Raw genomic sequence first — 17,902 nt, 5'->3', positions numbered from 1 at the left:
AAGTAGTCAGACCTAGAAACAAGGTAGGTCGAATACACAAAACAATATAAAAATCCCTACAAAAGTAGCCAAACCTAGAAACAAGGTAGGTTGAATACAGAAAACAATATAAAAATCCCGACATAAGTAAACAGACCTAGAAACAAGGTATGTCGAATACAGAAAACAGTATAAAAATCCATACATAAGTAGCCAGACCTAGAAACAAGGTAGGTCGAATACAGAAAACAATATAAAAATTTATACATAAGTAGCCAGACCTAAAAACAAGGTAGGTTGAATACAGAAAACAATATAAAAATCCCTACATAAGTATCCAAACCTAGAAACAAGGTAGGTTGAACACAGAAAACAATATAAAAATCCCTACATAAGTAGACAGATCTTTTCAATCATAACTTTTACCTAGAACTAAATGTTAAATTTCTATCAGTTGCATGGATTCTGGTTTAGATAAACTATTTAAAATGAAGAGTTTTCAATGGCCATAAGATTGACTCATTGGGTACTTATGTAGAGATTTTTGTGTAGTTTTGTATATTCATTCTTACTTTGTTCGTGTGCATCATACTGAATTTGTGCAAACAACATATATATGTGTATTTAAATATGTGTGTGTGTTTATATTTTCCATCCACTAAATAGGTAAGGACTGAAGAACAATGAAAGAAACAACTTGATTCTATCATATGTTTCTAATCCTGGAAGTCTACTTCGTGATCGTGTTGTATTCGAAATTAATCTGTTCCAATTAAAGGAGATCCTACTAATAATTTAAGGAGAAAAATTCCGAAATTAGACTGCGGAGTATTTAGGAACTTTGGGTTTATAAAAAATTCCTCCATCTCAAGTTTCATAATAATAAAAATAATAATATGCTCGTGTAATGTTGCTTATTTACAGGCTGGTTAGCTGCATCTTAGCAGGTTCTATTATCATGTATTGGTAGTTATTTAAAGGCTAGAACTTAACTGTCATGTTTTCAGCAGGTTCTATATTCATACACTGATACTCACTCAATGGCCGCTTAACTGTCATCTTAGCAGGCTCACTTTGTGGAATTACCAGCTCACCTGACCTTTCACCTACCAGAGGAAGCCTAAAAGAAACCCACAGAGATCAACAAATATTTGGTATTATACGTTATTTCAACCAGTAAACATGTTTTGGTTAAATAAACGTTTCTAGCTGTTATCCGCTGTATATTGTCACATGTAAAAATAAGTAACAGTCCTAGTACAACCTTAATATATCTTTAAATAAAACTACAATGATTACGTTACTGACAAGCATAAAATAACAACTTTAATAATTGTTAACTGATGTTAAAAATTGGATATGTAATGACACTGTGGTAAGGAGCAAGATGGCGAGACAATAAAAAGGGCTGTTTAAGTATTTAGTGTCTAGTTTAATCTGGAATAATCAGGCATGCAAATGGTGATGGTCAAGAACTATTAGACACGTTTTTATATCCTATAACAGTGAAAATTACAAATGGTCCCTTTATTTGGAAGCTAAGAAGAAATTCTAAGCTGGCGTAGTGGTGTGTAGCAAAGTATCTGCATCAAACTAATATTCAAATATTAGCGTTAAGAATAATGGAAAATCACCAGTAACCAAAACTATTGGTATTAATCTGGCAACAGACACAGAAGAAAGAATTTTCTTTCCAAGAAATATGCTAAACATTGGTGTCTTTGGACAAACGATCAAAACATACGATGATCATGTGATTGCATATACACTCCTGTTCTTCTGAGGAAGAGTTGTACTTTTCTTTACAGATAATTGGAATCTTCAGTTTCTTCTAACACAGACTTGTTCGTAATAATTTCCAAGCATTGATTTGGGCAAATTATTGACTTATTCTTTCACATATGCTCATAGACTGCGAATGCACTTCAGTGTCTTCTATCACGCGTGTCTTCACGGCTTTCTTATTCGGATCCTACCTAGCTTGACGTCATAATGATGTGGATGATGTGGTGTCATAAACATAACGCCATGCCTGATCTGGTCCTGGAAACTCCATCCTTGATAGGCTTTTATATAGCAGAAAACTGGCGAAATATAAGAGTTATTTACAGATATTTTAGTGATTCAATTCAACTAAGATGGGAACGAGTAATCAAAAGTATTGCAGGAGAAAAAAGTGGAAGTGAACTCGTATAACTCACAAAATTCGGAGAAATTGAGAGTGACAGATCGACACTTAGTTTTTATGATTATGACGTCGAATAAAGAACTGACCTCTTTGTTCGCCACAAAATATTTTCAAACTGTCGAACATACACTAATATAAAGTGAAGAATTACTTAGAATAATTTTAAAACTGAACCGCAAGTGATTAGCAAAGGGTTTACAGAGTGTACTTTAACTCAGAGCGAGCTATCTACCAAGAAGGAAATTAAAATTCAGTCTGTTGTCGAAATGTATTATAGCTAACTACATACACTTTTCTTACATTACTATTTATAAAAATTAAAATACATTACATCATCAGTTGAGCATTCTCGTTTTATATGTTAGTTACTATGATTTAAAACTCTTCACAGATGGTATATTTGTTTTTGAATATCGCGCAAAGCTACTCGAGGGTTATCTGCTCTAACCGTCCGTAATTTAGCAGTGTAACGCTAGAGGGAAGGCAGCTAGTCATCACCACCCACCGCCAACTCTTGGGTTACTCTTTTACAAAAGAATAATGGGATTTATCGTTACATTATAACGCCCCCACGGCTGAAAGGACGAGCATGTTTGCCGCCACGGGGATTCGAACCCGCGACCATCGGATTACGAGTCGGACGCCTTGACGCACCACCGTGCCGGGCCCTTCATAGATGGAGGTTGGGAAGGTGAAACTTTCTAACATAACATAAAGTTTAGAGATAACAAGGGAATTTCGACTGTCCCATCGTTGGTACCAAATTAAAACTATTAAATAAAAAAATTAAAGCCAACCCTTATCATTTATATATCTATCAAGCTTTTAAAAGTCACCCACATTTACTGCCTCCAAAATATCCAAAGACAATCTATTCCATTGGTCAATCACCCTATTTGAAAAATAAAACTGCCTTAACTAAAGATAGCTTCTACCTTGCCTAAATCTATATTTGTGTCCCCTGGTTCTGTAGATCTCGCTGAATATTTGGTATGTAAAATACTAACAAAGTTTGATCTGTACATTGGAGTTGCCAGGTAATTGTGCAGGGCTGTTGGTTGTTAAATTATTAGCACGTCTAGACCTAAGTAAGCCGTGGGTCAGTAGCAACCTAGTACATGGACTACAGCATAGTTCACGCCATATTGAAAAAAGCAGTAGTAATTGAAAGAGGTTATAAACATAAGTCAAGCAGGTTTTGTAGTATTATATACCTTTCATCGGCAATTTTGTTTTTCAGTGATGTTGTTTATTCGTTGTTTTCAAAAGTAAGTGCAAAGCTGCACAATAAGGTACCTGCTCTACGCACGTCATTGGAATCGAACCCTTAGCCACGGAGGAGATGGGGTTCTGTGACGAACATTTTCTTTCTATCCGTTTTATGCTCTGTCACATTTCAGACGTTGTTGTAGTGAACTGCTTTTGTTGTTGTTTTTTTGAAATCCTATATTATATTAATAAATAATTTTTCTACGCTAAAACTGGATGACGTAAATAACTTCTAAACTCTCAGTTGGTGGTTCAGCAATAAATCTGCGGGCTTATAACGGATAAAAACCTCGTTTTCGATATCAGGGATGGACAGAGCATAGATGTGTTTGTGTGTTTTCTTACAGCAAAACCACATCGGGCTATCTGCTGAGCAAGGGCGTAGATCCTAGGGGGATGGGGATATACATCTCCCCCTAATTTTAGGTGGGGGTATGGTGCATACAATCATCCTCCCTACAGTTTGGTCTGTTGAATTGTTTTATTGCATCACAGGCCTACAAAGTGTGTGTTTCTTCTTGTGATTCTCGTGTTCTCACCAATCGAATTACATAATTAGGCCTAGATGTAGTTTTTTTTCAGTAGCCGAAATGTATATCTTTAATATAGGTGAGCTTCTAAGCTTTTCGATCTAAGCGATAGTTCGTAAGTATCAGTCAGTATATATACAAGTATCGTGGCAACAAGATTACTCTGTGACTGCATGTTTACAGCTTTTAGGTTAACGATATCAGAGATTACCAATTTGCAAATTGAACAGTCCACATAAGTGGTTGCAAAAATAATATCCCCCATCGGATGTAAAAAATCTACGCCCCTGCTGCTGAGTCCACCGAAGGGAATCAACCCCCTGGTTTCAGCATTGTAAATGGGTAGACTTACCGCTGTACTAGCGGGAGACAGAGCAAAGACAATCCATAGTTTAGCTTTGTGCTCAACTAATAAGCACCTAAATTCCAGCTAGACCAACATCGATTATAACTCTAATAGATACGTTTCTGATTTACACCATCAGGGAACCTTGCAGGGACAAAAAGCATCACCCTATTTGGTGTTCATGTCTATGTAGCAAGGAACGTCTACATAAGCATACTATATACATAACTCTAAACAGTTATATTGTTACAAACATATTTTACTTACCCTCCAATCGTACTACCAGACTGAATTAAATAGAATCGTCCATCAGGTGAACGTGACACCTCTCGTCGAAGACACGCCCCTGACGTCGCGTGGGACTGAACTACGTACCATCTACCTAAAAACTAAAACACACACACCCAAAATAATTAGTATGTAATATTCACGATTAAATTTTATTAACCAAGTCAAATGAAGATTTAGTAAACAGGCTATAGAAAATAATTTCCTGCGTTGAATTTATAGGCGAATTTAAATATGTACATATTTCTACAAAAAAAACCAAAAAAACAATGACTCATGAGTCAAAAAGGTTGCTCCGAGCACAGATAGCCCATTGTGCAGTTTTTTGCTTAATTCTAAACAAACAAGGTTGCTCCGAGCACAGATAGCCCATTGTGCAGTTTTTTGCTTAATTCTAAACAAACAAGGTTGCTCCGAGCACAGATAGCCCACTGTGCAGTTTTTTGCTTAATTCTAAACAAACAAGGTTGCTCCGAGCACAGATAGCCCATTGTGCAGTTTTTTGCTTAATTCTAAACAAACAAGGTTGCTCCAAGCACAAATAGCCCATTGTGCAGTTTTTTGCTTAATTCTAAACAAACAAGGTTGCTCCGAGCACAGATAGCCCATTGTGCAGTTTTTTGCTTAATTCTAAACAAATAAGGTTGCTCCGAGCACAGATAGCCCATTGTGCAGTTTTTTGCTTAATTCTAAACAAACAAGGTTGCTCCGAGCACAGATAGCCTATTGTGCAGTTTTTTGCTTAATTCTAAACAAACAAGGTTGCTCCAATCATCCATCTTATATGCGCAGAAGCTATCTTGATATTCCACGGTATTTCTATAGTTTGAACCGACGGTACATCCAATTAAAACATTAGGAAGATAACGTATTGGAGATTTATAACTTGAACGTTTGTTTTGTATATCTGTAAATATATAGCGATTTAACTAAACACTTTCTAATAAATCACGACACTGAAATTCCATTACTAGAGGTAAACTACGTATAGAAATGGAAATCTCGAATATTGAGGGAAGCTCACCTTCGAACTTAAGTGCTTACGTAGTGCTACACGACGTAGAAAAAACTGGAGTTGTAAAAGATGTGTCGTGATAAAAAACAGGACTATTGAAAGAAAAGAGGAACACTAGACTTGACAGTAAGAGTTAAATAAGCACAGAACTAATCACTAGAAGAAAATAAGAATACAGCAAATAGTAAAATACAAGATAAATAGAGTAAATAATACTAAACAAGTATATAGCTATGTGGATACTCAAACGACCCTACAGTAGTGTAGGTTACAGAGTATCCCAACAGGCCATGGTCAGCTGGTTCTGACGCTCAACTTACAATCTTAGAATCGTAGGTTCGAATCCCCGTCCCATCAAACACGCTCACCCCTTCAGTTGACGGAGCGTTATAACTGTGACGGTCAATCGCACTATTCGTTGGTAAAAGAGTAACCCAAGAGTTGGCGGTGGGCGGTGATGACTAGCTGCCTTCCCTCTAGTCTTACACTGCTAAATTAGGGACGGCTAGCGCAGATAGCCCTCGAGTAGCTTTGTGCGAAATTCAAAATCAAACTTTAATCGAAATTAAGAATAAACTCAACAGAAAAATCTGTTCGGACTTGTACCTGCTATATCAGTAAACGTCACATTTAAGAACTTAAAAACGTCAGTTCATTATTGAGGTTTAATTATAAAACTAACAATATAGATAAATAGCAACTTAACCAACAGAAACATGTGTATGTATATCGCTGTGAGTGTCGGTAAAAAGAGAGACGCGATACTTTTAAAAGTGTTAAATATAAATACAAGTAAAGTGGCACTGCCTAGACCTGGACCCGGCATGGCCAGGTGGTTAAAGCACTCGACTCGTAATCTAAGGGTCGTGGGTTCGAATCCTCGTCACACCAAACATGCTCGCCATTTCAGCCGTGGGGGCGTTATAATGTGACGGTCAATCCCACAATTGTTAGTAAAAAGTAGCCCAAGAGTTGGCGGTGGGCGGTTATGACTAGCTGCCTTCTCTCTAGTCTTAGTGCTAAATTAGAGACGGCTAGCGCAGATAGCCCTCGTGTAACTTTGCGCAACATTCAAATTAAAACCAAACCATAAATTTAAACATGTAGCGGTAGGTAAAGCTTGAATGGTTGTACAAATAAATTAACACCTAAGACAGTACATCTACGGAATGTTTTGAAGTAGGTGGTAGAATGAAAATCGTGTGTAAAAGATATGCTTGAGTGAACACTAATTCTCACACTGCCTTAGTGGATATGATTCATAAGAGTAAAGTAAATTAATTTTAGATTTTTGATTTTAGAAGGTTAACACAGGTCATTTTTAAGGACGCATCAGATCAGTTACAAGAGACCTCAGATAAGTTACCTCACAGTAAGTACTTTTTTACCCGCGAACTTGCAAAGCGATTATTGGCAATTGTGGAAAATAGAAAGAAAACGCCATTTATTTTACCTTCATAGAAATATGAATTTATCTTCGGTTTAAGTGAAGCCTCTTCGAAATTCCATAGACTGATGGATAATCAGATTTACAAGACGATAAATGTGTATCTTATTTGGATGACTTAATATGTTTCAGCAAATTTTAAAGAGCATTTGATCAGATATTGTGTAAAGTTAATTCGAAGTTAAAAGTGTGTTTTCTTTTAGCAAAGCCATCTCGGGCTATCTGCGGAACCCACCGCGGGGAATCGAACCGCTGATTTTAGTGTTGTAAATCTGTAGACTTACCGCTGTACTAGCGGGAGACTTGAAGTTAAAAACCATTAATGTTCATTTTTAAAGAAAAAATGGATTATTTAGGTCATGTGGTAACAGTAGTTAGTGTAAAAACCAGACCTAAAAAATTATGTTAAGTAATTTTGAGCATCATTAATTTTATTAACGAATAAAATTACGATATAGCATTAATTAATTAATTAAGAGACAACATTGTATGATAAGGAAACTGAGGACATGTTGGGATAATGTTGTGTTATTAAGAAAGTATAAAACAGATAATATTTAGCATGTATACCATGAAATTATAAAGTTTAAAAAAGGAAGGTTATAGAGACTTATCATGATATTCCATTTGCTGCACATTTATCATTTGCAAAAACGTATTCGCGAATCACTTATCCAGTGTCAAAATCATAGGACTAGTCTACATTGAATAAATTCACCCTTATAATGAGTGCCGCGTTTACCTACAACATTTCAGAATAGCTGTGGAATTTTTATTTCTGTCATTGTATTTAAGAAATAAGCATACATTTGTTGTTGTTTTCAGACTATTTAACCAGACTTCTAGGGAAACGTGTTTTGCCATATTAAAAAATAAAAACTATAGGCAACGCTTTCCTAAATAAACTTGTGACAGACCCGTAATTTCCCAGTATTTATTGGCATGGAAGTACACATTTCATTTCAGTGTTAATGAAACAAATATGAAAACTGCATAACATCTAGCTGCTAATGCATTAGTAGAAATACCTAACAGAACCTTGTTGCACTTGTTGTCATGGTATTGCGAATTTAATCAGAAGACAAGGTATGACTGGAGTTCATTATCTTGTTCGTTTGTTGTTAAGCGCAAAGCTACACAATAGACTATCTGTGCTGTTCTCACCACGGGTATCGAAACCCGGTTAGTAACATTATCATTATAAACCTTCAAACCTACTGCCGAGTCACTTGACGACTAAAAGATAGTTATAATGTTTATACCTGTATTCAGTGAATTAATTAGAAACATACCGCTGTGCCACTGGGGAGACAAATAAGGGAACAGGTATCATAATCAATTAAAAACCTTTACAACGGAGTATGGTAGGGGATAATTTCAAATCTGGGGCTACATCTTGGGCATTGTGGTGTTGGTGATCAACACAAAACTGATAGAATCCTGACGTCTGGTGGGCATATTCTGTTCATTCCTTTAAGAATCCGATTCATCAACTAGGAACAGTCGTAAAGAAAGGCAGTGATCCATATTTTCAGCAAATGTAGTAAAATTGTATCCTTAACCACGACCTGCTTTTTACAAAGTCCCAATTTGAAGATTCTTTAAACTATATAGGCTTAAACTACCTGCTTTTTACAAAGTTCCAATTTGAAGATTTTTTAAACTATATAGGCTTAAACTACCTGCTTTTTACAAAGTCACAATTTGAAGATTCTTTAAACTATATAGGCTTAAACTAAAACTAAGAAGGTTAAGAGGCAGCCTTAGTTGAATTGTGGTGAGTAAAATATGACACTAACCTTGAAATACACTGTGCTAATAACGAAAGTAATGAGTAATTGCTTGTGTAAAATAAAGCACACATGATAGTAATTCATAATCAAAAATATTTGCCTTTCTTTTCTATCTTCTTTGATACTGTTTTGTACCATTACCGAATTTATCAAAATCGTAAGAAAAAGAACTCATCCAAATGTGCTTCCTAATCAGATTTTACTGTACTACAATTAACGTACAAGTATATACAAACATATGCATACTGTTGACCCAATCAGTGACAATTTTATGATGATTTTAGAATTAATCAACTAATATAACTTGTTGTTTTGCATATAGATAATCAGTCATTAAAAATTACATCCTGTTTCTTATAATAAACATTATAAGTTACAGTGAACGAGTATCTGTTGGTTTCGTACATTAGACGTCAGCGTAAAGCTTCATTAGGGCTCTTTACGTTAGCTGTCTCTACTTTTGACCCGATCAACAAGAGAGAACGTAGCTAGTAACTCTTGAGTTATCCATACTTTTGAGCTGACGTACAAGAGAGAACGTAGCTAGTAACTCTTGAGTTATCCATACTTTTGAGCTGACGTGCAAGTGAGAACGTAGCTAGTAAATCTTGAGTTACCTCTAATCAAATAGTGGTATCTGATCGTTACTCTTATAGCTCGCTCAAGGTCCGAATTGCCGAATATGATTTTGTGACAACAGAATACGAACCAGTGGTACTCGAATTCACAATTGGACATACCAACCTATAGGCCACGCCCGTCTTCTTATACTTAAAAACTATCAATATTTTGTCACTTTTATATTGTTCAGTCACACAGTTTATATCTTCAACGGTGTGCACTCTTTATAACAATAATTAGCTATTTTGTCACAAGCCGAAGGTCTATTTATATCTTTCAACAGGAACATTTTCATATGTGTGTGTGTATGTTTATTATAGCAAAACCACATCAAGCTATCTGCTGAGTCCACCGAAGGGAATCGAACCCCTGATTTTAGCGTTGCAAGTCCTTAGACTTACCGCTGTACCATTTTCATGTGCTTACACAACGTTCTGCATAACTCTGTTGTGAGCGTCCATGCTATTACTTTTGTTTTCTTAGTGCAAAGCTACCTAGTGACCGAACTACCCTCTGGCCATGGCGAGGAATCGAACCCCAGGTTTATACATTGTAAGAACATCCATACATGAAGCTCCTCAAAAGGCCTTTTTGTTTTATTATTCCTTCCCTCGTGTGAACTTGTTACCAGTAACATCCTAACCTTGGGCGAAACTAGTTCAGGGTATTCGTACAATCACGTGAATGTGCTTCCGTAACTCTACCTTGTTGGAAACAAATTATTTTCAAATTCTATTTGAGGTAGTAGGGAAAAAAATAGTACTTAATGTTTCTAACGTGCAGGAGCACGTTACTACTTTATTTATTTCATAATACAGGATGTCCCAAAAGTCTGGACACATTGGGAGAAACACACAACTTTTTATTTATTTATTATTCGAAATGCGTGATGTTAACAGCCATACACGTTAATTTGTCAATACTGTGCCATCAGGGTAATTTATTACTTGAAATATGTTCAACTGACATTGGACATTCGCTTGTTTAACTATAAGAACATAACGTCTATTTTTTCTATGGATTCAGACTTATGAGACACATCGATAGAATATATGAAAGGTTTTTTATTTCACTTAGGAACAGACACTATCATTAGAATACTTCTTTATCTGTTTATTCAAAGTAAATAAGACAACAACTATCTCTCTGTTTAACCAAAGCAAATTTCAAATTCCAATGATATAGGTAGTTGTTTTTATAAAATATATAACATATAAAGTTTCTTATATATATGTGTGTGTACATAAAGATTGCGACGTTTTATTTTTTCCAACCGTTTGTCAGTTTATCAAGAAACGTAGGCATGTTTTACACGAGAAGCAAATTCAGTGAAACACATAACCATACATTCCTCTGTATTCTAACAGTGAGACAATAAGACAATGCACTATTTTAGAAAAAGTCTTAAAACTGTTCTTACCATTTTGATATCAAATCCCGGATGAACCTTCAAAGGCGGACAGGCTCCTAAGCCAAAAATATCTGCAGCAGCATGGGCTAATAAAACTGTCGTCATGACAACAATAATAAAATTCTTCTTCGTCATTCTATCTTTGATTTTGCTGTGGTGTTAATTCATTCACCATTGGCTTAATAAGTACATAGCTCAGAAACTTGTTACACACAATATTTTTCACGCGCTGCTAATGAAGAGGTCAGTGACTTGACCGTGAAAAGTAACTCTGTGATCAAACGCGAGATGGCAGCACTTAATATACAAGAACTAATAAAACAAACAGTAACAAGCAAAGGGTTTATATAAGAAATAAATTTAAACAAGACCAGTAAAAAGTAGTAGAAATTATGTACAGGGTTAAGTAAAGAAACTTTGATTTATATGGCAGTGGCACGTGATCCTGGTTTTCTTTGACGATGTAAAACTGGTAAAATTGTCGATAACTCCTCATTAAAGCAAGCTACCGCATCACTCAGGATCGCATAGTTCTACAACAAATGTCATGTCTGATTCGATGACTGAGCTTTTCGTAACAGAACAACTTATAAACACGTATAGTAAAGTATCAGCACATGGCTTAAGTACAGTGAATAAGTCTTTTGCATCAGAAAATAGTGTCCGAACACAGGAATCTAAGAAGTTTGCTTGTGATTCATGATAGAGTTAATAGTACAAAACACATGCACGATAAAAATCAGGTTTCCGTACCCGTAAGCAGCAAAACATATGTAGCCCATTGTATAGTCTCTTGCTTAACAATAAAGAAATGTAATGCACATAGACTTGGATCTAAAGGGCGAAAATTATGTGTACTAATATAGCAGATGATAAAATGTAACTTAGATGTACGGTGTCTGATGTTGTGTTTGCCTCGTAATCGTGATTCTATATGTATATATGATTTATTATTCTGAATTATTTAGCAGACAGGCTGTTTAAAATACTAGAAATAAATATCAAGCCAAGTCATATCCCGGATGGATAGAATAACCACTGCTGTGAGTAAAGTTTTATATATGTCTTTTAGTTTTCATATTTCACCAACATTGTGTGGTTCGTGCTGAATCTAAAGCATTGTATCAATATTATATGAATATTCAACTTAATGGAGTTACCTTGGTACGCTAACAATTATGTCCGAGCTCTAAGTACACTGTTGTGCTAAATATAACTTAACATATTTTTTTTTTCATTACAGTAAAGAGTAGACTGGCTTCATTTACAAAAAATTATCTATAGTCTTGTTATCATTTGAAAGGCAGTTTGCGTTAAAAACAAAAATTTTAATCTCATGTTACTATAGAAGACTTCGAATGGGGCTTTATGAAACTTTAAAGTTCTAAACATAAATCTATCAAACTAATATTCAACTGCCATCAGAAAGCTTACCTTAGGCTCTTATTTATCGGAATGATTACACTTTAATACAGCTTTTACAATTTATCGGTAGAATGCGTCACTGTCTTTTTTGTATGAATAAAGAACATTAGAAACGACCATGAGAAATAAACTGTGTTTTATGATTAAAAAAACAAACAACTCTGCCAACACATGTTGTGGTCTTTTCCCTTTGAATATTTTCAATTCTTATTATTTTAGTCCAAACTAAATATTGGTTATTCGAAGTATCGAAAATAGAGAGTCCGAAAACTGCATAAAGGAACATTTCAACAATTATTTCCAAATATGTTCAATCTCACGTGGAGCCGCGCTGCCACGATGTCTTATGCATGCAGTTAAAATGTACCTCCTCTCATCTGATGGATTTATTTTAGTTCATCGTAGAAGAGGGTATATATTTTTTAAATTTTAGTATTCGTATTACAGACTTTTCTCTTGTGATTCGCAGTACACATTTAAATTGTGAAATATCAAAATATTTTTTACAAAAGGTAAACCTTTAATTAGCTAGCCATTCTTTTTTCTGCATAATACTTCTTTCGCAGATCCGGCTTAAGTGTGGCTTGATGGTTAGTATGTAGGGCTACACAGGGAAGGGTCCAAAGTTCGACACGTAATACCGCTGAAGGTGCTTTAGACTCTAGCTGTAGTTGCATTAAAAGGTGATAACCAATCCAGTTATTCTTTTCAAAGAACCAGAAAAAACCCTCGTGGTGGCGGTGGGTGCTTCTGGTATATTGATTTCCTTCTCTCTATGGACAGCTCAACATTATGAGCTGCTTACCCAAATCCGAGAGATCCTTGTCTTTATAGTCAATCTACGTGGACATAACGTGTGGTTCTGGTTAAGGTCTGCTGATATTATGTATTTCATGTTACTATTTTTGTTGTTGTTTCAGGTGTAAAACAACTTTAGACGTTTTGTTTGACCTTTTTACCTCCATTGGTAACTACCTTTCGCAGAATTGAAATTAACCCTACTTCTTTTAGTATGATTTGAATAATGTAATGATTAGAAAACATCTGTTTTTATAAATGTTAAGTGACTTCCACTTTCAACTAACAGCAAAACACGGTGTACCCCGCTGGTACAGCGATAAGTCTACGGATTTACAACACTAAAATCAGGGGCTCGATTCCCTTCGGTGGACTCACTAGATAGCCCGATGTAGCTTTACTATAAGAAAACACACACGCACACACACCGTTGAGTGAAAGACTAAAATTAAATGAAATAATAAAAACATTCAACTATTTCTTCATCAAGCAGGAGCTATGAAACATGTAGTAGACGACTTTAACATCTTAGATACATGTACGGAAGATTACATACACTTTAGATACTAATAAACTCAGATAAATATTTTAATCTTAAAATGAAATAATGAGAAGAGGACAGGTGAGCATAGTGAAACTAGTTTCTCCAACATCGAGGTTATGACGGTTTTCTGTTGTTCTTTTATTGGTTATATGAATTCGAAATTTGTAAAAATATCGATGTTCTTTAAATTTTTATTTTAAGAAAATATTTGAAACACTAGAGAATTGAAGTTCAAACATTTACATGAACTAAGTACAGCTGTTGTTACATGAACAAATACAGTTGTTGTTACATGAATCAAATACAGTTGTTGTTACATGAACAAATACAGTTGTTGTTACATGAACTAAGAACAACTGTTGATACATGAACTGAGTACAGCTGTTGTTACATAAACTAAGTACAGCTGTTGTTACATGAGCGATGTACAGCTGTTGTAACACGAACTAAGTACAGCTGTTGTTACATGAACTAAGTACAGCTATTGTTACATGAACTAAGTACAGTTGTTGTTACATGTACTAAGAACAACTGTTGATACATGAACTGAGTACAGCTGTTGTTACGTGAACTAAGTACAGCTGTTGTTACATGAACTAAGTACAGCTCTTGTTACATGAACTAAGTACAGCTGTTGTTATTTTCCTCCTATGTTCTTGTTGCTATGTTTCTTTGTTTTTATCTCACATAACACTATGTAACACAAATTTTGTTTCTGGATAGTATGTGTTATTTCTTAATTGCTTGTGTTGTAGAAGTACAGAAAATGGCCATTATTCCCTTCACCTTTTGTTTTTGTAACCTGGATAATGAAATTTATAAAGTAACCTATTTTCTATGTAAAAAACGGACAAATTTGCGCATTTTCATTTACACAAGGTATGAATAAAACAACGTATGAATCAAGATTTACATGTATTTATACTAAAGTTATACAAAAATATTTAGAAGTGAGTAGTTTTTCGGGATTTGCGACTGTAATGTAAATCACTCTCATGTATCTGCCCCAAATTTAGTCTCCCATCATGTTTTCGTTATATGCTCTTTGGTAGCGACGTGCAAAGTCCAGTATATCCTGGTGGAAGCGCTCGTCACCAGAGCCTCAACCAGTTCCACATAATTTTTGGCCTTGTGATTGACCAAGAAGCACCGAGCCACTGCGACACCAGTTCCACATAATTTTTGACCTTGTGATTGACCAAGAAACACCGAGCCACTGCGACAAAGCGGCCTCAAGCTTTATTTTTTTCTCTCTCTCCTACTGAACTTCTTGGGGAATTCTGTACACTCCAGGATCTTTTTATTTGTGGTCCAATGAAGACACCGTTTGACCTTTGCTTCAGACAGTTTAGGAAAGAAGTCTCGAAGGTACTTGAAGGCTGCAGACTCCTTATCAAAAGCTGTGACAAATTGTTTTATAAGATCCAGTTTTATGTGCAATAGTGGGAACAACACCTTCTGGAGGTTCACTAGTGGCTCACACTTGACATTGTACCTCCCCACAGAGGATAAATTGTCTTGATAAATTGGCCACGTACATAGCAGGATGCGTCTGGAGAATGCTTGTAGTTTCTTGATGCCATCTCTGATAAAATCGGATTGGTCTATACGTTCACTTAGGCAGCTAGAACTAAACTGAAGTGGTGAGTGGCGAGCCCCTGTATATATATTACTATGAAAAGTTCTAGAAAATTCTAAAAGGTTTTTAAAAATTCTCGCAAGTTCTACAACATTCTGGAAAGTTCTTGAAATTTCTTGTAAGTTCGAGAAAATTCTCTATTAGCTACTCATCACTGAATCTACGGGGAATGTTCTGGAAAATGGGCAACTTTGAAAATTTCATTACCCACGTCACAAAAGCAAAGTTTGAAGAAAAAAATAGGCCTTTTCCATTCAGTTTAGTCATAAGCAATTGAGAAATAACACTTTCTGCCCAGGAACAAGAAAAAAAATTAAAATCTTGTAACATAGTGTTATCTTTGTTAAAACTAAACTTCAACGTTTCTACACGTTAATAACATTGGTCTGCCCTATCAGCGAGGTGGTTAGGGCACTCGACATGTCAACTGTGGGTTGCAGGTTCAAATCCTCTTCCCACTAAACACAATCGACCTTGCAGCAGTTAAAGTGGCGGTCAATCCCATTTTTCTTTGATAAAAAGTACCCCAACAATTGTTGGTGGGTAGTGATGACTACCTACATTCTCTCTGGCCTTTTTCCACTAAATAAAGGGCAGTTAGTGCAGACAGCGCCTTATTCGGACGTTCAAGTCAGAAACGTTTAGAGTTTAGCTACAGCCGTTCTAAATATTAAACTTCTGAGCAGACAGAAGGTTGCCAGTCAACAGCACCCACCGCAGCAAGGTTTTTTGTCTTGCTTTCAAACAGAATAAGGGGATCAACCCCCAAACTCTCACTTTTAGCGTTATAGTGACTGCACAACTGAAGGTCTGACTACACGGTCATACCAGATTGACCTTAAAATAAGGGGTAGTCTACACAGTTACACGTTATATAGAAATATAAAAAATAAAGTGTGATGACATGTATTAAACTTTTACAACCAACTTATTTTGTTGTTGTTGTTGTTTTTTGTAATTTTCGCTACAGAATATACCAAAAGAAACCTTAATTATATGTACACATAAAGTACAATGAAACACTAAAAAAACTGTGCCGGAAATAAAACAGATTTCATGGCTAAACTTATAGCAGTCAACACTGAATAACTATTATGTTATACTGTAAAAGTTTGTTGTTGCTGTTTGTAAGTGAGCAGAAATGTGTGTTCTTACTTCAGTAGAGTAAGATATAACCTGTGGGTTAACAAGCATTTTGAAGCTGGAAAAAACAACATTTTTTTATAATTTGAACTACTCGGAACGGACACAATTCTTAACTTTCGTGGTGTACATTATTGGTTAGGATACAAAATATTAACGTGTTTTTTGTTGTTAAGCGCGATGTGACACATAGAGCTATCTGCGCTTTGCCTACTATGAGTATCGAAACCTAATTTTTAGCGATATAAGCCTTCGAACCTACCGCTGAGCCACTCGGAGTCATTTTAAGTTTAAATATACTTTATGGAGCACACAGAACAGTGGCCAATCTGTGGTTCTTATGATACTCGTAAAGTTCGCTTTCGGTGTCTTAACACTTGTAAATGATGGTGATGGAGTTCCTTTTATTTCTGTTTACAATATGCACACACATAAATATATAATTTACATGGTTTTACAATCATATAACTTTTTGTAGCTTTTATTAATATCTACATCAGTTTCTATTAATTCAGTTAACACTCGTAATAACAGAACAGTGCTGGACATTTTTTGTTTTTCCTTCTTCCAAAAGAACGTTGTTTATTTTTCACAAGACCTGTATCGGGGTCACGCCTATAGTAACATGTTACCCCATCAGGCGAAAGGTGTTTCTTATCAACCTCTTCTCCTAGACTCGAGATGTTGAAGCTTATTAAACCTGGATCCAGATAAAGCATGATAAGGAAAAACGTTAGAAACTTGAGAAAAAGTTAGAAATATAAATAAAGTGGCCTTCACCTTGTTTGTATGTTTTTTGAATTTCGCGCAAAGCTACACGAGGACTATCTGCGCTAGCTGTCTCTAATTTAGTAGTGTAAGACTAGAGGGAAGGCAGCTAGTCATCACCACCCATCGCCAAATGCTGGGCTACTCTTTCACCAACGAATAGTGGGATTGACCGTCACATAATAACGCTCCCACAGTTGAAAGGGCGAGCATATTTGATGTGACGGGATTCGAACCCGCTACCCTCGAATTACGAGTCGAGTGCCTTAACCACCTGGCCATGCCGAGCCCGGCTTTCCGCACAGAAACTCTACGTAAGAGAAACGTACACAGAACGCTCCTACAAAGAGACGGTTACGGTAGACTGCATTTTTTTCCTAGCAGCAAAACGAACAATATATCGTACAGGTCCAAACTCTACCGTTTATTTGTCAAAGATAAGGCTTTATTGCATACAAATAGTTTGTTTTTTAAATCGGTTCGATATTCGTTTGAATTATTGTTATCCAATATGTTTTGAATTAACTTTCCCTATTCAACAATGGACAATAAGTATAAAACATCACTCATAATGTTAAATAAACACGTAGGTTCAGTGTCATAATTAGGTAGGGGCTAGAGGAGGCTCAGCCCAAGAGCTCAAGGTCTTAATGGGGGCACATTGTTAATTTTATTTTATGTGAAATTGCATGGGATGT

The 17,902-nt window shown here is 35.7% G+C and overlaps 1 protein-coding gene and 1 long non-coding RNA gene across 3 annotated transcripts in view; one reads left to right on the top strand and one right to left on the bottom strand.

Moving 5' to 3' along the window:
- The window catches only part of LOC143245174 (apolipoprotein D-like), a 31,988-nt gene extending 20,932 nt beyond the window's left edge, over positions 1–11,056 (bottom strand). For both annotated transcript variants that reach the window (XM_076491210.1, XM_076491209.1), the window contains exons 1-3: positions 10,897–11,056; positions 4,580–4,701; positions 1,017–1,099 (exon numbers count right to left, since the gene is read on the bottom strand). In XM_076491210.1, the coding sequence (XP_076347325.1) occupies positions 1,017–1,099; positions 4,580–4,701; positions 10,897–11,022 (331 nt within the window). In that variant the 5' untranslated portion in view covers positions 11,023–11,056. The remainder of the gene's footprint in view (positions 1–1,016; positions 1,100–4,579; positions 4,702–10,896) is intronic.
- LOC143245176 (uncharacterized) overlaps positions 1–17,902 on the top strand; it is a 51,106-nt gene that overhangs the window by 24,207 nt on the left and 8,997 nt on the right. The window contains exon 2 of the long non-coding RNA XR_013025492.1: positions 990–1,133. This is a non-coding gene — a long non-coding RNA (uncharacterized LOC143245176). The remainder of the gene's footprint in view (positions 1–989; positions 1,134–17,902) is intronic.

Source organism: Tachypleus tridentatus, chromosome 2, assembly GCF_004210375.1.
Source record: "Tachypleus tridentatus isolate NWPU-2018 chromosome 2, ASM421037v1, whole genome shotgun sequence".
Classification (NCBI taxonomy): Eukaryota; Metazoa; Arthropoda; class Merostomata; order Xiphosura; family Limulidae; genus Tachypleus; species Tachypleus tridentatus.
The sequence above is the reverse complement of the archived record's forward strand: the minus strand, read 5'-3'. Positions and strand labels throughout refer to the sequence as shown.